The sequence below is a fragment of the Thunnus albacares genome, chromosome 15 (genome assembly GCF_914725855.1).
Source record: "Thunnus albacares chromosome 15, fThuAlb1.1, whole genome shotgun sequence".
Lineage (NCBI taxonomy): Eukaryota > Metazoa > Chordata > Actinopteri > Scombriformes > Scombridae > Thunnus > Thunnus albacares.
The window spans coordinates 28,715,915-28,739,617 of NC_058120.1; the positions used below are offsets into that span (position 1 = coordinate 28,715,915).

The window sequence follows — 23,703 nt, forward strand, 5'->3', positions numbered from 1 at the left end:
TTAGCTGAGTTGACATGGTCTCAGTCTCTGCTGTGGAAAAGACATTTATAGAGGCAAAGATTACTCAGCCTTGTTGCCAGAAAAAAAATTCTGCAAACCACAGATACATTGAATATCTATGTTTCAACATGTGTAATACGTCGTAGTTCACATGAGATCTATATGAGCTGACTTTCTGATTAAGAGGAGGAGGGATCAGTGGTTGGCTGGGAAGTTTGTTGGAAGTTTGTTGGAAATCAGCAGCACAGTTCCAGACCACCTCAAAACCAATCAACCAACCAATCGTCAAAACCGCGTTTTTAGTGAGACGTCGGGACATTTGTAGAAACCATGATCTTTCTCCAACCCTAACCAAGTGGTTTTTATGCCTAAACATAACCAGACTTTAACCTCAGCGTTGTCACATCATAAAACATCATAACGGCCAACATTGAACGTACTCATGGTTTGCAGAAACGTACAACGCCAGTGTTTTGTTCTGGTGACTGGGTTTTATATGCAACATGCCTCCAGGATCACAGATATCAACCAGAATGAAGTAGTTCTGCTCGGCACAAAGTCACATGAATCGAAGAAAGTCAGCTGGAAGTGTGTCTTCCAATCAGACGTCCTAACTAAACTATAAAATATACCGTTTTTAATTTCCCTCCAAAATGAACCATACGAGTGTTTTCTGATCTGAATGCAGGACAGCGTTTGTCAGCACCTTCAAATTGTTATAAATCACAGTTACAAAAAGATTCATATAAACATTTTCTGATGTTTACCTCACCGGTAAAGACTTCATTAAAGTTAAAACCCCTTTGAACACACTCGAACGGGAAGTCGTGTCCAAACTTTTGACTGTAGCTGTAAAAGATTTTACTGGAGAAAAAAAAAATCAGAAATTTGATGATTTATGAACAAAGATCTCCAGTTACAAATATCGTCTCTGTTCTCTGATTTCAAAGTGGATTTATTGATGCGTATTAAGTCTCTGCGTTCTGCTTCAACACGGTTATGATGTCGAGATTAAAGGATACAAATTTTGACACTAATTGCGTTCCATAGGCGTAAAAGATCACAGCTGTAGTTAAAAAAGCAACAGTTGTAGGAACCAGGAAATGAAAAATCAGGTGCTTTGTATCCATCCACCTCGACCTCCCTTCTACAAAAACGTCACTTCCTCCTTTACTCCAAAACAAAAAAAGAGTCACACAGTAATTCACATAACGTCTAAAGGTCTCATCAGTTAATTCAGATGCTGTGAATAAATGATGGAACCAGTTTCCTGTCCGTCTCTACTGTCAAATATCAAATAAAGACTAAAATGCAATAAAAATTTATCATCTGTAAAAAAAAACACCAAAGGATGGTGATGAGAAGAGCAGGAGGAATAAAGACAGAAAGAAACTATCAAAGATCCTGAAAGTGTCAAATAAAACCATAAGTCCAGTCACATAAAAGATAAAAATCAAATTTTTGGCTGACTGTCCAATTTGATCCAAATATTCAATTTAAATTCAAGTTTTTTTTTTGTAAAATGTAATGTTGCTGGAAGCAGCAGAACATGAATCACAGTTAAAAAGAGAAACATCAAACGAGCCTTCGTCTCATTTAAAAAAAAAAAAAAAAAATCACAAAATAATTCTTGCAGTAAAAAAAAAAAAAGCAAAAAAAAAAAAAAAAAACTCTCTTCTTTCCTTTTGAAAGAGATAAAAGTCTATTCCACACGGAGCGGCATAATCGAGTAAAACAGCAGGATTATTTTATGTCTGCTGTGTTAGATTAAATGCTACAATAGCACAACAAGTCTCAGTGGCCTCCTCTCATCTGTAAAACAAACAAGTAAAACATACATTTTTAATGTGGAATTAGGTAAAACGCAGCGCAACTGAGCTTTATGGATTTTTATTTATTCTAAAACTGCAGCAGCATTTAAAACAGATTGAAGGAGATATAATAGTAATAATAATAAGTCTTTAGCCTACTGATGAGGGTGAAGCTGCATTTACTGCTTTAAAACCATAAAAATAAAAGATTTAAAAAGCTCCAACTGCTGCCAAAATTCATATGTGACTCAAATATTAGACATGGAAGATACATTAATAACCAAAAAACCAGAGGAAACTCCTTCCTTCCCCTGTTAAAACACATCTAGACTATAGGAGCCGTAATGGAGTAAAACAGCAGGTTTATTTTATGTGCCTGGCGTCTCTCTGGTACTCGTTCTTCCTCAGGTGGGGGGAGAAATCTCGCTGCAGTAACAAGCCTGGGTGATGCTGAAAAAAAGTGCCACGGGCAACAGCGAGCAGCGGCGCAGAGGCGCAGGCAGGTGAAGACGGGTGAAAGTCAAATCTTTTCACTGTAAACAAAACCCTGGGAATAAGAGAAGGTAAATATATGTTGTGTGAATAAAAAAAAAATGTGTGTTTGCTGTGGATTTGAGTGATTCTTCACGGGCGCCACAGGTGGGTAGCTGTCCAACGAGGTGAGGGATTTGCTGTTATGAGGACGGATAGACGTGGAGAGCAGGGAGTTGTTATCAGAGAGAGAGAGAGACGGCGGGGGAGAAGGCTGGCGCTTTAGAGCTGCTATTGAACACTCATCAAAAAATAAAGAAAAGATGTCTTAACGCTTTCCTGAGAGCAGTCTGGGACGACGCCGCGTCATGCTTCGCCTCTCAGGTGTACGTCACGTGTCAGAGATGAGTTACAAGCTGTTCGGTCTGACGGCGGCGTGACGGGAGGCGAGGGATTTACAGGTATGGAGGAGGTAATGCTGCATTCGCTGACAGGCTCCTGTGTGTGCTCAGGAATCTAAAGAGAGGCCACATGAAGAGTTCAAATGTTTATCTGGATGATATCTAGTTGTGTTATTCTCTCGGTTCTACGGAAGTCCAACGGTGCCAAAAACAGAGAAGTTAAAGTCTGGGTAAAGGAGAATCAGAGATCTTTTTCAACACATTATACGTGTTAGAAATAATTGCTGAAAATGTGAAAAAACTGAACTATGCAGTGCTGAATTGTGAAATTAGAGCGCTCAATGACGTAGATGACGAGCACGACCCCTCCCCTGCTATATAAACACTAAAGCGCACATACTCATAGTTGGGGCCATTTTCAGTCAACATTAGTGCTCAAGGAGTTATTTTAAACCCGACTAAAGTGTCCGGCCAGAGGGGAACATTTGCCGGGCAGCACTTCACCAAAAAGCGCGAGGTAAGAGGTGAATACTCCGGGGGTGACGACCACAATGAAGCTGCTTTTCAGCTGAGAAGTGAACAATGTTAAGTGCACCTAACTGCATTGAAAAAAATGGTAATTTAATGATGATTGGTGATGGATCGCTTGTTAACTAGTCATTTAAGTCACATTTTTACTGAAACGAGTCCACATTTACCTACAAAATATGTGTTGAATGAAACAGTGGCTCTTAATGTTACTTTATTTTTTAAATATCATCCATGTTGCCTGCTTTACACCTACAAACAAGGCCTGTTTTAAATTGTGTATTTTTATACGAGAGCGTTGTTAACTCAGAAACTGTTCAGTTGGGCCGTGATTTCAGCACTGTCAGTAGACACGCCCCCAGCGGACACGCCCCCGGTGGGCACGCCCCCGGTGGACAAGCCCCCAGTGGACACGCCACCCGATGGATACGCCCCCTAGAGGACACGCCCCCGGTGGACACGCCCCGATGAACACGCCCCATAGAGGACACGCCCCCGATGGACACGCCCCATAGAGGACACGCCCCCTAGAGGACAAGCCCCAAGTGGACACGCCCCCGATGGACACGCCCCCAGTATTTCAGAGCAGAGAATACTGCTTATTGTTCCACGATTTTGAAACCTAATTTTATATGCTTGGTGATTTTTTTTAATCATTCAAATTTGTCGGGGTGGTTAATTACATATTTTTCTGTGGTGTAACAAACTCAGAACCTTTATTTATTATTGCTTTACATGGACTTTAAGCTAGAGGACATGGCGGGATTATGAGATCAGAGCTGCCAAGTCTCACGCCACATCACACATGCCTTTTCTCACGCTAACTGTTCATCTTTGCTTCCTCCAATGTAAAATTTGTGACTTTTAAGCAAAGGAACAGCTGTTGAACAGCCATGAACGCAGCTGATCATTTATTCAGATCTACTTAAAGAGACTTGACAGACTAGAAAGAAGATTAGAAAGAAGTGTAGCTCCTCATCTTCTGCTGGAGGCTAACAGCTCCAGGCTACATTAGCCGCTACTAGCATAACACAACACCACTCTACAACTGAACAGTCGGCGGTCAGGTTGCATTGTGGGTGATGTAGGCACCAGGTTTCTGACAAGGAAACAAAAATGTGTGGAATAAAAACATGATATCTCTGGTTCTACGCTGATTTTGATTCTCTCTTTAAAATCTGCTCATCTTGAGTTCGACAGTTAAGTTGTAACAAACATATCTGCAAAGGTTTATCTGCAAAACATCCACTGTCATTCTATTTTATTTGTTGTCCAACAATATAGAATTGTGGAGTTACGATCTATCACCGTATGAGGTAACACAACGCTGACTGAGCCTACAGCCCGCTGATTAAAATCTTTGTATTTGCGGGATTATCTTCGAGATTGTTACTTTAATGTTTTTTTGGTTATGTTTGGTTACGACTAACTTTAACACTTGGTTAAAGTTAGGTAATGATTGTGGTTTTTGAAAAGTGAACTGTGACAGTAGACAGGTGTGCATCTTTACCGAACTGTAGCATCACTCAGATCACTCAGTTTGCAAATGAACCACATACGGTAAAACCATCACCGCCTGGTACGAAATAACGATCCAGACTCTGTTAGTTTGTGGTTCCCTCCACGTGGTCTGCTGACTCCCTCGGTGCGTTCAAGAAACGCCTGAAAACTCAGCTCTTCCTTGAACACCTTACACCTCAACTTTAGCATCTTTTAGCACTTTGTTGATTGTTGCACTACTTTCTTGTTGTTCGTGGTATTTCTTATTTATACTTCCAGTCGTTTCATACTTTAATTTAAGAATTTATACCATGGCTCTTCTGCCAAATAACAAAATGCAAATTAAATTTTAAATATGTAATTTCGCAGACACTAATCACACACATGGTGTTGATGTCCTGGTCATTAGTTGCTCACCATCCGTCCTGACCACCTCCCTAAAAATACTACAGTGTGATACAAGAACAATGTAAATATGCAAATCCATTTAGTAGATCATGGAGGGATGTTTGGACCGATGATTGACGTCCATTAAAACCTTGAAGCGTCACTAAACACTGTGTATAATACTGCTATAACCAACATATTAGATCAACATGGTCAGGCTGTTCTCTAGAGGATTCTGGGAAATGTAGGAACAAATAAATAGATGAAGATTTTTAATTTTCAAACGTTAAAAACTTGTAATAACTGCGTTGATCTTCCCAGACAGTTTTAAATCACTGGCGAGTCTGGCGAAGCCGTCGCCGTGGTTACTGAATGTTTTCTGTCTTCCTGTTTGATTTCTTGAAGGTAAACAAGGTTTCAGGTGATATTAGCTAAAACTCATCCTGCTGATTTATTTCAAACAAACCTCATCAAACATTCTGACTGTTGATTTCAGTGGCAATCAGACAGATGGGCCTCAAGATCAATGCTCCTGGACTACAAACATCACAACTTCAAAAGATCTCTCTGCTTCTTACACACACACACACACACACACACACACACTTCCCCTCTGTTCAAATCTATACAATCCATTATTAACATGTTTCCTGCCAGACAAAGACACAGGTAGATGATAAAATATAGAAAAATAAAAGACAAAATAAGAGAAAAGCTTAAATTATTGAATTCAAGGCGCTCTCTTCCAAACAAAAAAAAAGACACAGACAGAGAGAAGGAGAATCTATATTGTGTGTGCGTGTGTTTTTTTTTTTTTCCTTTCAGGGAAGGTGGAAGAAAAATCGGAGAGGAAAGTAGGTTAGAAGAGAAAAGGCAAGGTGAGAGAGAAAGTGTGGCATCAAAGAGAGAAAGTTGAACAAAGTCAGCGACACGCCAGGAGTCGACTCATGCGACATGGGAGAGGAAAAAAAAAAAACACACACACATCAAGAACGCATCACACCTCCGCCATCAAACCAACACTGAGAGAAAGAGAGAGAGACAAGTATGAAGGTGAACTTGATGGAGGAGAGGAAAGAAGGATATAAATATATAAAGATAGAGGGAATAAATGAAGGAAGGAAAGAGGAAAGCGACCCCCCCCTCCCTCCTCCTTTTTACCTTCTTTATGAGGAAGAAATGCAGGTGAAAAGTTTGTGTCGAGGGAGGAAGGAAACAAAAAAGGAAGGAGAACTGTAGGAGAAAAGGAAACGAGATGAAAGAAAGGGAAGTAATCTAGAAAAGAAACGACAGAGAGAGAGACAGAGGAAAAACGAGAGGAAAAGAGGATGTGGAGAAAAGAGGGAGGAAACGGAATAAATACATGAAGGAAGAAAGAGACACAGTAAAACAAAAGACATGGATAGAAAGACAGACAAAAAGAAAGCTATAAAGGCAAACAACACGTCCACATCTTCTTTCCTCTTCCTGTTTCCTTCATTTTTCATCTTTTTTTCACCTTCTTTTTCTTTCTTCATTCACACTTTGTTTCCTCTTCTTCACTCTCTCTCTCTCTCTCTCTCTGTTCAGCCTCGCTCAGGTCCGATTTGAATAACAGCAGCTCCCTGGTGTGTGTGTGTGTGCGTGTTTATATGTGTGTGTGTGTGTGTGTGTGCGTGTTTATGTGTGTGTGTGTTTATATGTGTGTGTGTGTGTGTGTGTTTATATGTGCTTGTGTGTGTGTGTGTGTGTGTGTGTGTATGTGCTTGTGTGTGTGTGTGTGTGTGTGTGTGTGTGTGTTTATATGTGTGTGTGTGTGTGTGTGTGTGTGTGTGTGTGTTTATATGTGCTTGTGTGTGTGTGTGTGTGTGTGTGTGTTAGAGAGTGCTGCAGTCGGCGAGCTCTCCCTGGTACATCTGTCTCTTTTCGTTTACAACCACTCTGTCGTCGCCACAAACACACACTTTTAAACACACATCAAGAGCAACACACACACACACACACACACACACACACTCAAAAATATATATATATACATACATATATATATATATATATATATATATATATCACAGGTAATCCCAGTCAGGCAGAAACGTGCATGCACGGAGAAACACACATACATAATTAAACTAAACACAAATACTATGATGGAAATGGAAAGACACCACATGTACTGTATGTTCTACACACACACACACACGCACACACACACACACACACACACACACACACACACACACACACACACACACACCTAGCTGTAAGCAGAGTAGACAGGTAGAGTGTATATCAGGGGCCTCTGTGGCCACCCAGCTCCTCCACCATTTATCTCAATTTCACCTTCTAGACACACAAACACACACTTAACCAAATACACACACACACACACACCACTAAAAGTAAGAGAGACACATACACACACGCACACACATATCTAACAGACAAGCACACACACTTTACTTTTCTTTACACTCTCCTGGACTCTCTCTCTCCCTCCGTCACGTCCTTCCTTCCTTCCTTATTGATATTTTTCCAATCTCCTGCTCTCCTGGTCAGACGTGCCCAGCTGTTGATATCTCTCTCTCTCTCTCTCTCTGATAGATTTGTGCTTCTCTTCCGGCCTCATTATTACCTTCTGTACTTGCGCGGTCACCTCTTTGCTCCTCGTATTGACAGACGACTCCACCTCAATCAACTCTCCGTCGACTCTGAGCCGCGCCGAGGTCTTTGTGCCGAACTAACGGTTGAAATGACACACAGCTGCCGAATACACACTTCTAAACTTCGGGCCGCTGTGTTAAAAATGTTTTAACTACTCAAATTAAAGCTGAGACACTTTAATGTAGCATCCATTACTAGCCTGAAGAACAAACTGATTGGACTGTATGTGTCCATGTAGATGTAACAGCTGCCTCTTGCATGTTACATTAAATACATTAGTTGAGCTTTAAATGGTCAAACAGCAAAATCTTTTAACATAGAATACAACTTTGTCAGTAATTTCACCTTTATTTAATAGTTGTAATATCTGTACATATTTGTGTTATTTTCATTATTTTATGCTGTTATCTTATATTTAATACTTGGCTACATAGTATCCACGGTAACGATGCAGCTATAAAGCATCACCGGGGCAACAAGTCAGACCAGGTGAGTGTGTGACTGTTAAATGGAAACCTGTAAATAATAATAATGTATAGTTGACCTGAGATAGACTTTATTACTAATTATAATTATATTGACATTCAGAGTGATTATCTATGATTCATCTGTATCAATAATCTGTAATATAGTGAGTTTTTTGATCCTGGTCAAGTTTAGACTGTTGAACCTGTAATTTGTTATTTAACAGTTATTAAGCTTCGTCACAGAAATCATTTATTAGTATTGTAAGTTTCCTTTGATTATGATTTTATTTATGTTAAATAGTTTTACTGAGACAGAAGATCCCCAAGTGCTTGTAGTAAATAAAGTAATATTACTACAAGCAAGTTTATAAGTAATAAACAGACATCATTGAATCGACATCAGAGCTGTCTGGGTGTCTTCGTTGGAGTCCACCATCATCATCATCATCATCACAACACAACACAGAGACTGCAGTTTGTCGCTATTATCAGCCATATAAACTGTGAGGCTCATATAATCCCCCGTTACACAGACACAGTAAAGGATTCAACAGAGGAAATGTTTATTTTCCTGTCAGGATAACCTGTAATGTACTTTTTACTGTATTCCTCACCTACAGTATTAATACATATTTTTTTTACTGTTAATTTAACTTTAAATCTTTGATTAAACTTTTCTTTAAGTCATGTGTTTAATGTTTCTATTAGGGGTGAATACAAATATTCGGCAAAGCACAAATAGTTTGATTTTTTTTTTTTTTTCATTCACGTTCATTCACTGTCCACAAAAACACACGTAACTCTAAATTTGGCGTTTAAAAAAATAAACTAAGGAAACTCTCCTTGTTTTTAAGCTAAATGAACCATTAAAGAAAACATTTATTATCAGATTATCTGAAAAAAAATGCATCAAACAAACCTGAAAACATGTTGCTGTTTATACTTCAGTGTTTTGTTTTTGTTCAGGTTTTCTCCGTCTGCGACTAATTTATCATTTTTGGATCTGAGAAGAACATTTTTTACACAAATACAGTGAAAAAGATTTGTATATTGCAGAAAGAAAGTGAAACGTGGACTTTGTGAGCAGAAAATCTTGTTTTTGGTTTCCACATTTGACCCTAAACCTGCATTTTTAATGACTATATTTCAGTGTGAAGCAGGTCCTGACTACATATTAAAATATAATGATTTGAATGCTGACATTTTTAAAGTTTCCAGTGGAATTTAACCCACTTTTAACCGAGTCTAGAAGTCTTTTACAAACCATCGAAACCGTGCTGACTGCTGGTTTATGCATTCAGACGGATTCAAACAGCTGCTTGGACAGCAGATTTATTGTGGACACATCACATAATCTCTAGCTAGATATGTTAATGAATGTATATATTTATGAAATATATGTTGTATTAGTCAGAATCTCACATCTTTAATGAAATTTAACTGGGTCAAAATAGTGTGAAGTGTGTGAAAAGGCCTTAACACTCAGAAAATGTGTGTGTGTGTGTGCGTGTGTGTGTGTGTGTGTGTTTGTATACAGGCCTACATGGTGTTAAGCTCGTCCTATAATGAGCTATTAACTGCCTTCTCTTCTCAGCTCTCCGCCTGACTCCGACACAAATCCCTCCTTTATTCTCCAGTACAGTAATCCACCACACACACACGCACGCATGCATGTGCACACACACACACACACACCAACAATGTATCAGGCCTCAGTTCCCTTCCTGGTGTCAAATCCCTTTTTCTCTCTATTCACCGACAAAGACCTCTGAAAGGAGGGAAGGAGAGGAGAGAGAGAGAGATGCATGACAAGAAGAGGGAGGGATGATGGACTGAAGAGGAACAATGAGATTTTGTGGCAACATCTTACAAAAGCTGCAACCCAGACTGCAATATGAGTCCACACACACACACACAAACAAGGATAAAGAAACTCACAGAGAGTTTTATACATAATCATCATGGACATTCACAAGGACAACAAGACAAAACACCAACATTTCCTGATAAGCTGCCACGTAAACCTTGTAAAACCCTGAAAGACTGAGAAACACGACTCTCTAAACATATTTCCTTCAGTAAAATAAATTAAAGGTGAGATTTACTGTTGATATGAGAAGAGTTGTGTCAAATCAACAACAACAAAGTTGAGCAATCCATCTACTCACATTCAAAAGTACACACATACACTACTAGACACACCGCTACTAGTACTACTACTACTACTGCTACTGCTACTAGGAGCGCACACAAACGTTACCATGGTGAGGAGGTATGCTGCTGGCCGGCCAGGTGAAGGGTCTTGGGCCGGGCGGCGGCACAGCTGCCTGCATTAGCCGGCCGCTCCCAGTAGGGGTCACTGTGAAACACACACACAAAAAAAATGTGAAGAGGTTCTTTAAAAACGACAGCGATAAGACACAACGAGCAGGAGAAGAAGAAGAGAAGAGGAGGAGGAGGAGAGAGAGAGAGAGGAAACAGAAGAGATGGGAGGAATAAAAGAATAAAAACAAAACAGCCGAGAGATAAAACAAGAAGGTAAGAATCATACACAGCAAAAACACCAAATGATTCATTGCAAAATGCTGCAAAATGTATTTAGACAGGCAGTAATTAAATAATGATAGTTCAGGTACAGATTCATGTGGGAAAGGATGTTGGGCATTTCTATCTCAGTGGACAAAATAAAATAAAAGATGCTGCAAAAAACCCTTAAAAACTACTGTGAGAACACAAACACTGAATGAAACCTCAATCAGCAGCTTTCCTTGATTTAAAGAAGCAGTCAATGCAAACTCACGTTGTCTGAACTTTATTGTAAATTTAAAGTGAGATCCCAAAGTATCCATGGATATAAAACGTGTCAGGCTGAGTTTTGTGGAAATGTGTATAAAATGAGGCAACAAGACATGAAGAAGATTTTCCATTTGGTGGGAATTTTTTTTTTGGTTTGAACTGGGATTAACCCTAACTGGGACGGATTCATCTCCTCAAAAGGCAAATCTCAAGTTTGATTTGTGATTCTGGAGAACTCTGTGCAATTTGTTATTATTATTATTGACCGATCTCGGAGCTGAAACGTGGGGAAAACTTTAAAACACTGGACACAGAAGCTCACTGTAACTTTCCTGCCTGCCTGATGATCCGCCATAATGACGCAGCTGAGTACTAACTGTCCTGTCCCAAACTCTGGCCCGCGGGCCAAATTTGGCCTGCAGTGTAATTATATTTGGCCCACGACGCAATACCAAATGACTACTAGAGCTGGCCCGCCGGTATTATACAGCGCATGTACCGCTAATACTACAAATCCCAGAATGCTCTGCTGGTGTCTGGTGGTCGACGCTATGAAACGAAACACCACGACCAGTACAAAGACCTGGACGTGACTCACAGGCGCCAGAAAGGAGAGGAGATGAAAAGAAGTTTGGTTTCACAACAGACTATATTCAAAAAAAGTCATATCACAAAATGAAGCTGCTGTAAAAGGCTGGTTTTATTTATATCTGGAGGATAGATTTTTTTTATCAATGTTGACCTGCTGTGTATTTGACACCCCTGATCTAAAGACTGGTTCACAAGATTCAGTACAAATGCTGGAAACACCTAAAGAACATTTTCATATCATATCAAACACCTGACATCACAGCTAACAGGTTTGCAACCCACACTGCTGTGTTTTAGACATTTGTGAACGCATCTTTTCCTGGATTACAGTCGTCCGAGAAAAACGACAGTACAGGTCTAAAATTCAGGCCGACATCTAGCGGCTGGAGTGATCATGAGGCGGAGAAGTAACGCAGTCAATATGAGGTGAACTCATAAGATGATTGGCAGGTCGGTTGGACAGTTAGATGACAAAAAGTGGACTTTGCTGCAGGAGAAAACTGTTCACTTCCTGTTTCCAACCGAGAGTCTGGACATTTTTTTAAAAAACTGTAACGTTGTGGTTTTTACTGTTGCCATGAAAACAAAGGTTGCGTAACTCTAAGGTCAGATATCGACGACCGAAGAGCAAAACCTCTGATCTGAAAAATGCACTTTTTTGAGAAAACTTGTTTTCTTGCAGAATGCTATTTGTTAAGGATACCCAACACATAAAACACTGTTTTCGGACTATATTATCATATTATGTGTTATAGATATTAATGCCACGTAAAGTGCAGATAGGAGCTTTTGCACTTGGTGCAAGTTGGAAGAGGTTCTACAAAACGATGCTCTGAATTAAGCTAATAATACATTTAAGTTTGTTTTCAGGTAAACAGACATAGTAAATGTAATAGTATATTGTAGTATACGAGGGTCAGAATTCCTTAAATTCAGTGTGTTTGCTTCCTCGTCCGCTGGAGATGAATGTTCAGTGATTCGTGCTGCAGCCTCTCTACACATCCAGGGACTCTACGTCGTGTTTTTGTTTTGTTGTGTGACTTTTCTGTCACAACGAAGGGATTATCTTGAGCAAACCACGTCCTTGTTCTCATCATCCAAAGTGAAATCAGAAAATTCTGCAGACAGGAGGTTTTTTGCTCTTTGGCCATCGATGTGTCACATTTCAAGTGATTATTTTAACCCAAACCGTGATCTTTCCTTCAACCTAACAAGTGGCGTTTGTGCTTAAGCAGCGTTGTCACACCATAAAACATCAGTTTTGGAAAGCGGCATATTATGATCCTAGCTAAAGGGTCGTTCTGAGCGGCGTTAACGTAACTATAGGTCGTTTTTTTAGACCTATACTGTCGTTTAATTATGAGAATGTGTCAGACTTGCATGAACTAAAGAGTTCAGTCTCGACCTGCTCTATGTGAAAAGTGTCCTGACTTGACATGAATTGAGTAAAACATCACAGTGATCATTAACATCTGTATTATATACATTACCCACAATGCAAATCGACCAGCAACAGTTCGGCTGTAGATTTAGGATTATAGGACTATTTATACAACTTCTTCCACATAGAAACGACGGAGGAACCATAAACCCCCCGGAAGCCATTGATAGCAGAGGAGTGCGTTGTATTTATCAGATTAGCTGCTCGCTAGCGTACAGTACGCCTCCAGCTCGGTGAAACTAAAAATCGAGAGTGAAAGAGAGAAAAGATCTGCCACCCTGGAAGAAATCCAGGAACAATCGCAGGAGAGACTCTGGAGACGATGACAAAAGATGACAACAGGAAACGTTTCCAGGAAGCGCCGGGACAAGTGTGTCACATCCTAAGGAGAATACTTTGAAGAGGATTAGAGAGAAAGATTTATAATGGGTTTTTTTTAATAACAATTCTGATGATTTTTGAGGTCTCCCTCGTTTGTAGGAGAGTATCCCCCCAACACCTGGAAACAGACTTTCATGTATAACTCAAACAAGGTTCAAGAGCTTATTGATTGTCTAATATACTGTCTATGATTTGTAGTTCGGGAACTAATAGCAAGGACACTGGTACGGTTTATAATGTGCTTTAGTTGTGCATCACCAAACGTATTTACAATGAATTTTACTGCCACATAGTGACATCGGTGCCTTCTCTCTGGGCGGTTGATAATCCAGCTTTAGGTTTGATGGAACAAGCTGATACAGAACATACAGTAAATTAAATAAGATAAAACTTCAGGGGGGAAAATGTATGTTAAGGTCTGCTTTGAAACCCACACTGAAGGTAAACTCCTCGCATTCGATGAGACACTGAGACAAAACAATTTAATTTCTTTCTGTCCCGTCCTGCTCCATGAATAAAAACTCTTCTATTTATTTATCAGAACGCCTCAAACTCAAATCTCTCGCCGGCTGGTAAAAAGTGTCTGGTGAATTCTTCGAGATGTACCTGCCACCGCAGCCGCTTCCACTAAAAACAGCTCCTGCATTCAGAAATATTAAAAAAAATAAATAAATAAACCTCCAGTTTGAGTTCGTTTTTTTTTTTTTTTTTTGAGGAAAAGCTAAACGCTGCCGACTGGGACTCGACAGGCAGGCAAAGTGACACGGAGTCAAATACAAAATACAAAGCAGCCCCAAAGTGACTGTCTATGCACAGTGAATTATTTGAATTTTACACACCCACCAAAGACAGGCTGTCAAAACCCATGCCGGAATGGATTTTTCATACGGAGAGAGAGAGAGAGAGAGGAGGGAGCGAGGAGGGAGAGCTGAGGAGAATAAAAGAGAGAAGAAGAAGAAGAAGAAGAAGAAGGGGGGGAGGGGGGGGGAACAAAAAAAAAAAAAAATAGGAGGCGGAAAGGGGGCGAGAGACATGGAGAGAGACAGGGAGGAGGAGGGAGGGAGGGAGGCAGTGAAGCGATGCTGGCTTGCAGGAGAACATTAGCTGCACTGTAGCGCACCATAAAACCATTGACATTGTCGGTCTTGCTTTGTGGACGAGTATTATTGTAAAACACAGTTTTCTGAGGCGAGCCGGCCGCTATTGTTCTTGTCAGAGGGTGAAGCGAGGGCACCGCCGGCATAACTTATTTCACTTTTAAAGCTTCGGGAGAAGGCAGAGAGAGTTGGTTTTTTCAAATTAAACCACCGAGATGTAAGTCCAGAGATTGTATTACTTTTAGATTTGATCTCTTGATGCATGACTAGGAAACATACGGCTGCTGTCGGAGAGAGAGAGAGAGAGGGGGGGGGGGAGTAAAAGAACAAAACAATAAAAAAGATAAAAAAAAGAAAGCAGGAAGAGAAGCAGGTTTGTTGCATCACTGACTGTCTGTGTACTTAAGTGATTATACAACCAAGATAAAGCAGGTTTCAGGAGACACAGAGACGTTATATCAACTATGATTATATCAACTTTCAGATCATGTGAGAGACACACAGGTGGATTGTTAGAGTTCTGAAGTACTTAAACCAGATCATAAATACACAATAAGTCAGTAAATTAACTCCAGTTCATTTTTCATCTCATCAAACTCAATCTTCATACTATTTATGATAAAGTCGGCCTGTCTGAAGTGAAGTTTTTCAGCTGAACATACATTTTTAACATAATATTTTAGGAGGATTGTGCTGTTTGCCCCCAATATATGAATGTAAAGTTAATATGATCCATATTCAGAATGGAAACTATGATGCGAATAAACCCCCAAGGTTGAAAAAATTGCATTATTTCCCTATAAATTAAACTGTTGATGCCTTGAAATTTGTCAGATTTTTCATTTTAGAGTGCAAATCTATATCTACTACTACTACAATTAATAATAATAATGATAAAATAATAATAATAACATATATACAGTAACGTTTGGACACATCTTCACATTGTCTTGAATCAGAAAGTGCGTCCAAACGTTTGACTGGTTCTTTACATGTAAACATTTCTTTAATTAAAAAGGAGAAAATGACTTTAACCGCTTGTTACTTAAACTACAACATCTCATTTTCCTGTTCTACCCAAGATGCATCAGTGCCGTTATGACATCACTAATGTTATGACATCACTAATAATACAAAAACCAAGCAAAAACCAGCAGCAGCAGTTTCTATTATTTCAGTAGACAGTGAAGAGTGAAGTTTAACTGTTGTGTGTTTCTTTTTTTTTTTTTACCCCGAGACGGTTTTTCATTGGTCAGACACACACACACACACACACACACACACACACACACACACACACAGCTGACCTCTCCGCTCCACTGTGTCTCCTATTAACAGAACAGAGACCTTTGGTGAAATGATCTCTATCTGCAGAGAGAGAGAGGGAGAGAGAGAGAGAGAGAGAGAGAGAGAGACAGAGAGAGAGAGAGACAGAGAGAGAGAGAGAGAGAGAGAGGTTTACAAGGCCGCTGATCAAATTGCTTCTTTCTTTCTCCCTCGTTTTACTCTCCATCGCCCCGCTGCTGATTCTCTCCATCTTTTTTTTCCTGTCTTCTCCTCTTTCCCTTCCTTCATCTTCTTTTCCTCTTTCAAACACTCATCTTTCTCTCCCTCTGTCTCACATCATTAAATCATTCCTTCATCTGTCCTTCTTCTTTTCCTTTCACTTTTTGACATCTTCTTCCCTCGCTCTTTCCTCTCTTATTGTCCGTCACTCTTTTTTTTTCTTTATCTCCATCTTTGCCGCCATCCCTCCCCTCTCTCTTCTTCCTTTCCTTAAAACACTCCCTCCATCTTTTCTTCGCTCTTTCGTTTACCTCTGTCTTCCTTCCATTTTTCTGTCCCTTTCTCATTTCCTGTCTCTACACTTTAATCCCTCGCTTCCTCTTCTTTACCTCTTCTTTCCCTCTCTCTATTCATCCCTCTTTAGATCTTACTCCTTTATTCTTTCTTTCATATAAGTTCTCCTCCCTCCTTCTTTCCTTAAATCCTTCCTTCATCATTCTTTTTTTACAACTCAATCCCTCCCTCTCTCTCTCCTGGCATTTTCACATCACTTTTCCTCACCTATCCTCTCTTCTTTCTGTTCTTCTTCACATCTTTCTCCCTGCTTTCCTCCTTAAACTCTCCTCCGTGTTCTCTCCTTTTTTCACATCCTTAAATCCTTCCTTCCTCTCCCTCCATCCCTCCTTCTTTTCTGCATCTCCATCTTTCTTTCCACTCTTTTCTTTCCCTCTGTCTTTACGTTTCACCTCATCTCTCCTCCCTTTTTGTCACATCCTTTCCTTCTTTTTCTTCCTCTTCTTCCTCCTCCACCTCCCTCCTCCTCCTCCTCCTAATCCCTCCATTCTCTCTCTTTTGCTCTAACTATTTGTTCCAGATTGATGCCTTCAGGTGTCTTGCTGTCATTTTGGAAAGTGGACGAGTAACTGCACTGCATCAAAACACACGGAAAATCAACTACACACACATTAAATAAACAGTCAACTGCACACACACACACACACACACACACACACACACAAACACACACACAAACACTCGGGCGCACAAGCAAGAAATTCAATAACCTGAGTATAAACACAGTCACTCGGTCGTGCACGCCGACACGCACACACACAAAGACAGACTCATGGGTAAATGCACACTGAGATGCACATAAGCAAGTAAACAAACACACACACACACACACATATACACACACATACACAAGGTACAAACACACACTCCATCAGGCCAAAATGGCAGTGGTGGGAGGCAGTACAATGGGTATTGCCGGGCGCCGGCAGAGCTAAATTGCAGACAGCGAAGAGGAGATCTGGGCCATTTTTCAAGGCCGACTATATATTACAAATTGGCTACCAGGGCATTGTCTGAGAATACACACACACACACACACACACACTTGTGCGTACACACACACATATACACGCACAAAGTGAAAAACTAATCCTGGCTTGTCCTATTGTAGCCCACAGAGCTGCAGAAATTTGCCCTTTTTCCCTCCTTTTTCAACGATTTCCCCGGAATAAACCATGTGATTGAAAATGTGTCAGTTTAGAGCGCAGCGCCGACGCCACACACACACACACATAAACAACAGCACACACACGGGAACGCACACACATGCACAGAAACATGTGCACACACACTCCTGGGCCCCTTGTGTACTAGCATTAACCCCTGCGTTTGTTATGAGGATGTTCAAACACTTCTAGGGTCAAATATACACCCTGTGGTATACATACACACACACACACACACACACACACACACACACACACACAAACACACACACAGAGTTAGTCCCCAGCCAGTCAGGATGTTTTGGTCCAGGTTTAGCCAGTCAGTCTTGCTTCAGTGCAGCAGTAAAGCTACAGGAGGTTTAACTCCGAAACTAAATCCCTTCAGAAAAAACAAGTGTTTCAGACTGAGTTAAAGTGTGTGTGTCGTCTTTTCTTTCTATCTTTGCGAGGACAGATTGAGCTCTAGATCTCGAGACAGACGACGTTTTTTTTTTTTTTTTTTTACATAATGAGGACGATGTTAGAAAATGAGGAGCAGATGTTTATGAGAAGCGAAGACATTTTTTAACTGTGAGGAGTTTTTGGAATATAAAGGACATTTTGGGAAATTGAGGACAATTTTAGAAGGTCAAGACATTTTTGGAAGGTGAGTACATTTTGGATATTGGTTACAATTTTTGGAAAGTCAGGATGTTTTTGGAATTGGAGGACATTTCGTAAACTGTAGATATCTTTTAGAAACTGAGGACAACGTCATCAAAGCTGCAGTAAGCAATTTATTTTAGAAGCATTTTTTGTTATATTTGTTGAAATTCTCTTTACATCCAGACAGCAATCAATAAATCAAATACTCTCACAATAAGAAGAAAAGAAATCCATCCAATCATTTCATTTTATACAGACTAGTGTCTGTAGTGCAGAGGAAACTGAACAGCACATAATCTTATCAACAATGCCGCAGCGAGAGGAAGTGAAACGAGATACCACCTGAATTCAAACAGGGAGATGGCGAACTACAAACATGTGAGAGTCAGTCCTGTTTACCGTTTATTGTTTACTAAACGTTGTTGTGCACTGAGAGGAAGTTGTGTGTGTGTGAGTGCAGTAACTGTAGTGTTGTGTGTGTGTGTGCAAGTGCAGTTACTGTAGTGTTGTGTGTGTGTGTGAGTGCAGTAACTGTAGTGTTGTGTGTGTGTGAGTGCAGTAACTGTAGTGTTGTGTGTGTGTGTGAGTGCAGTAACTGTAGTGTTGTGTGTGTGTGAGTGCAGTAACTGTAGTGTTGTGTGTGTGTGAGTGCAATAACTGTAGTGTTGTGTGTGCGTGTGTGAGTGCAGTAACTGTAGTGTTGTGCGTGTGTGAGTGCAATAACTGTAGTGTTGTGTGTGTGTGAGTGCAGTAACTGTGGTGTTGTGTGTGTGAGTGCAGTAACTGTAGTGTTGTGTTGTGTGTGTGAGTGCAATAACTGTAGTGTTGTGTGTGTGTGAGTGCAATAACTGTAGTGTTGTGTGTGTGTGAGTGCAATAACTGTAGTGTTGTGTGTGCGTGTGTGAGTGCAGTAACTGTAGTGTTGTGTGTGTGTGTGTGTGAGTGCAGTAACTGTAGTGTTGTGTGTGTGTGTGTGTGAGTGCAGTAACTGTGGTGTTGTGTGTGTGAGTGCAGTAACTGTAGTGTTGTGTTGTGTGTGTGAGTGCAATAACTGTAGTGTTGTGTGTGTGTGAGTGCAATAACTGTAGTGTTGTGTGTGCGTGTGTGAGTGCAGTAACTGTAGTGTTGTGTGTGTGACTGCAGTAACTGTAGTGTTGTGTGTGTGTGAGTGCAATAACTGTAGTGTTGTGTGTGCGTGTGTGAGTGCAGTAACTGTAGTGTTGTGTGTGTGAGTGCAGTAACTGTAGTGTTGTGTGTGTGAGTGCAGTAACTGTAGTGTTGTGTGTGTGAGTGCAGTAACTGTAGTGTTGTGTGTGTGTGTGTGTGTGTGTGTGTGTGTGTGTGAGTGCAGTAACTGTAGTGTTGTGAGTGTGTGTGTGTGTGTGTGTGTGTGTGTGTGTGTGTGTGAGTGCAGTAACTGTTGTGTTGTGTGTGTGTGTGTGTGTGTGTGTGAGTGCAGTAACTGTAGTGTTGTGTGTGTGTGTGAGTGTGTGTGTGTGTGAGTGCAGTAACTGTTGTGTTGTGTGTGTGTGTGTGTGTGTGTGTGAGTGCAGTAACCGTAGTGTTGTGTGTGTGTGTGAGTGCAGTAACTGTTGTGTTGTGTGTGTGTGTGTGTGTGTGTGTGTGTGTGTGTGAGTGCAGTAACTGTAGTGTTGTGAGTGTGCATATGAAGCGTGGACAGAGAGGGATAACTGCCTACTTCAGCTTTGAGTGAGAACATTTAGGAAAGTGAAGATATTTTGGTAAACAAGAATAATGTTGGAAAGTGAGAGCATTTTTTTTATTTTAGAAATCTGGGATATTTCTAGAAAGCCGAGACATTTTGGGAAGCAAATGAAAAGTAGAAGATAGAGTTTAGGATTAAAGTTAGATTTAGTTCTAGGATATCTCTCATGTTAAGCAGAGTCCTTATATGCATCAGCCTCCCTGTTATCAGTGAAATACAATGTTTTAACTGTCTCTTAAAGCTTGTCAGTCTGTGTGTTGGTGAACATGACTGATATTTTAATCTCCTGCTTACATAAAGGATCAGTGAGCAGAGGTTTGTACTGCAGAAGGGAAATAAATGACAGCTGAGACTAACTAATATTTAATCTCTTTCTTTCTTATGTTTAACACTCAAACACACACACACATACTGTATGAACACTATACATTACACAGGCAGGTACACACTCACAGGTGTACAGCGTGTACACTGAACCCCTGGTGATGCACACACACATACACACACACTAACTCAGTTTAACACACAAACTACTCACTTCTGCATCTAAACAACACAGTTTACTGTACAAACAAACCAGCTGAAAAAGTTTTCTGCCTCCAGTTCACCATCAGAAGATAATTTACTCGATCAATATCTATCAGCCACATGATCAATTTAGCAGCTGATTACAACAGTTTACCTTCCAAACAACATTATTTACCAAATGTTTGGCAGAAACACAACATATGGCAACATTAGAAAATACCATGTGACTGTATGTGAGATATGTAAATGTGGAAAAAATCACCCAGAAAATATTTTAAAACATTTTGTGCGACAACTTTTTTAAAAAAATTTTACTTCTAGAACATTTTTGTGACTATTTTGATTTCCGATCACGTATCTGGAGGATCAGATTTTAAATATATTTTTTGATCACTTGATGATATCGGCTGAGCAACACTACATATATCATGTCTTGATATTATTGACCATTTGCCTAAAAAAGCACTAACGAGTTCAAGTAAATTGAATCCAAAGTGAGAATCTTTTTTTTCTTTAAAAACATCATAGAAAAAATATAATATCAGCTTAAAAAACACGTAGTTAAACACAATCAACTAACAGCTGTTTTTAACTAAGACTTTCTGTATATCTACAATAGACAATATATCAACTGTTTCTTTTTTAATTGTATTTGTTTGTCCGCTGCTCGTTCATCAGCGAGAGCTGTGAAAAAAAAACAAAAAACATGTGGCTGAGTTTATTTTGCACACATTATCAGCAAATAACAAGAATAAATCCAGTGCATGCAACTCTTGCGCTGCAGAGCGCTGCATGCGGCCGTAATGGATTCTGTCATTTGAAATGGATGAAGTTCCATTAGAGAGCGGCGCAGTCGCAACGCTAAGTGTGATGAAGGGCGAAGCTTCAGCATCTCTCTTTTTTTTTTTTTTTTTTTTTTTGTTTTAACAACGACGCAGGAAAAAAAGCTCGATCCTGTGCTGCACTTCAGATCTCATTCAACAGGAGTCTGACAGACAGACAGACGGACGCAAAGCAGGAGCAACATTTCTGTTCTAATTTATGAATCAAAATGATAAAATAAGTCCTGAAAGCAGCAGAGTTAGCCCGATAAAGATAAAAAGGAACAAGAAAAAAAGACGAACCTTTGATCCTAATTTCTGAGCAAAGAGGTGAGATGCTCTTATTTTCTAAAAAGACACCACTTCCTGTCACTCTGACTGTAAATCAACGACAACGCGGCCTCTTCTTCCTCGTTACACGTTTCTTCTGTCCGTTGACACTTTTCTCTCCATCGCTGTCATCCCTCCCTCCTTCCTCCATCCCTCCTGTTAAGTCTTAAAGTAAATAAGGTCTACAGGAGGTGACACACACACACACACACACACACACACACACACACAGATGACATGTTTATTAATCACCTCTTTAGCTGAGCTACCAGTCTGATTTACTACTGATTTCTTAGCTGTCAGCTGCTAAGGACAACTGCCTGGCATTTACAGGTAGAAGCACTTTACAGTATGTCTCTCTCTCTCTCTCTCTCTCTCTGTCTCTCTCACACACACACACACACCATATAAAAACACACACACACACACTTATAAAAACACACACAAACATAAAAGCACAAGCTCAGGTGGCTCTGCACATGCACAAGTTATGCATACGCACACGCTCAAGAGCAATAAATCTGCATGAAAGCATGAAGAAGCATATATGCACCCTCCGTCACACACACACACACACACACACACACACACACACACACACACACACCTTCTGTTTGCTCTATCAATTTCTTTCCTCTTTATTCACATTTCTCTTTTTCTTTTAATCTCTTTTTCATTTCCTCTATTTGCAAACACACACCTAAACACTCTCCCGACAGGAACTCTTAAAAAAGTCACGTTGGGGAGGCTGCTAATAACTACCCATGATCCTCCTCTGCTGGTAAACCCGACCTGTAAACTTATGATAATAAGTCAGCCGTTGCAACGGCAGCATTGAAACACCTGGAGAAAAATGTTTGATTTGTCTGGGAAATGATTTAAAACGTGTCGCCTCACTCCCGACTCCGTTTGAACAAAAGGGAGGAAGGTTTCACAGAAGAAAATGAATCTAAGGATCAAGCTGTCAGCTCTGGATTGTGTCTGCTCAAAGGTCTCCGTGTTACACCTGTGACATCAGCAGAGATATTCTGACTTCTCCTTCGCCGTCCCTTTATGTCTGAAGAATTACTGAGGGAGGGGTTTTTTTTGGAAGAGAGCCCTGTGTTTGAACCTCTCGCGGTGCGTTTGATGTTCGAGGCGTCTTGCCACGCACTTAAACAGCCCCGTGAGTGGGCATGTCACCTGCGAGATAAGAGAAATCAAGCGCTCCTCATGTCCGGGCATAAAGGTCATTCTGACATTCAGCGGGAGAGGGAGAGGGAGAGGGAGAGGAGAGAGAGAGGAGATGACCAAAGATGAAGAATAGACGGAGGAGAAAAGGCTCATGAGCAGAAAAGTACTTCTCAGATGTCGGAGCTCCGGTTTATAAAGTAAAATGTGAAATTTTAAATCTATCCAATACAAAAAAGAAAGTTTGACAGTCATTGACCAGCATTAAAGGACGACTTGACTTAGAAATACACGTTCATTTTGCCAAAAGGAAGCACAAGTCCTACTGTAATGTGTTTGACCGGCAATGAAACAGCGTCCGTAATGAAGAGCGGGAACATGAAACGCCACTACGACACCAAACAAGCTTGTTTTGATCAAACCTGAACCAGATAAAGTCACCATATCAAGAATAACTGTGAAATTAAACTTTTTCCAACAATACTCAAGTTTAAGGACTCGGTTACAGACAACTCAGAAGAAAACGTTGGCATTGAACGTTTCTGCAAACCATAGAAACGCTGTATATGTTTCAATACTTGTAATACGTAGAATATCAACATTTCTACCTGTTGAATAATGATGTTTTATGGTGTGACAACGCTGTGGTTCAGGTCTGGTCAGGTTTAGGCACAAAGACCACTTGGTTAGGGTTCGGGGGAAAGATCACTGTTTGGGTTCAAATAAAAATAAATAAAAAAATAAATAAAAACAGCCGATGTCTCACTAAAAAAAAAACCTGACGTCTCGCTAAAAACACCCGCTGTCGTCGGTTGAAACAGGAAGCGGACCAGAAACTTACTAACCGTCCACCTGCTCCTCCTCCTCCTCCTCCTCCTCCTATACAGGAAAGATCAACTCATATAGATCACATGTGAACTACGTCACTTTGGAAATGTTGAGA

The 23,703-nt window shown here is 40.3% G+C and overlaps 1 protein-coding gene across 2 annotated transcripts in view; it reads right to left on the reverse strand.

Moving 5' to 3' along the window:
* LOC122998234 (neuronal PAS domain-containing protein 3) overlaps positions 1–23,703 on the reverse strand; it is a 370,534-nt gene that overhangs the window by 245,099 nt on the left and 101,732 nt on the right. For both annotated transcript variants that reach the window (XM_044375006.1, XM_044375007.1), the window contains one exon: positions 10,469–10,567. In XM_044375006.1, coding sequence (XP_044230941.1) covers positions 10,469–10,567 — 99 coding nt within the window. The remainder of the gene's footprint in view (positions 1–10,468; positions 10,568–23,703) is intronic.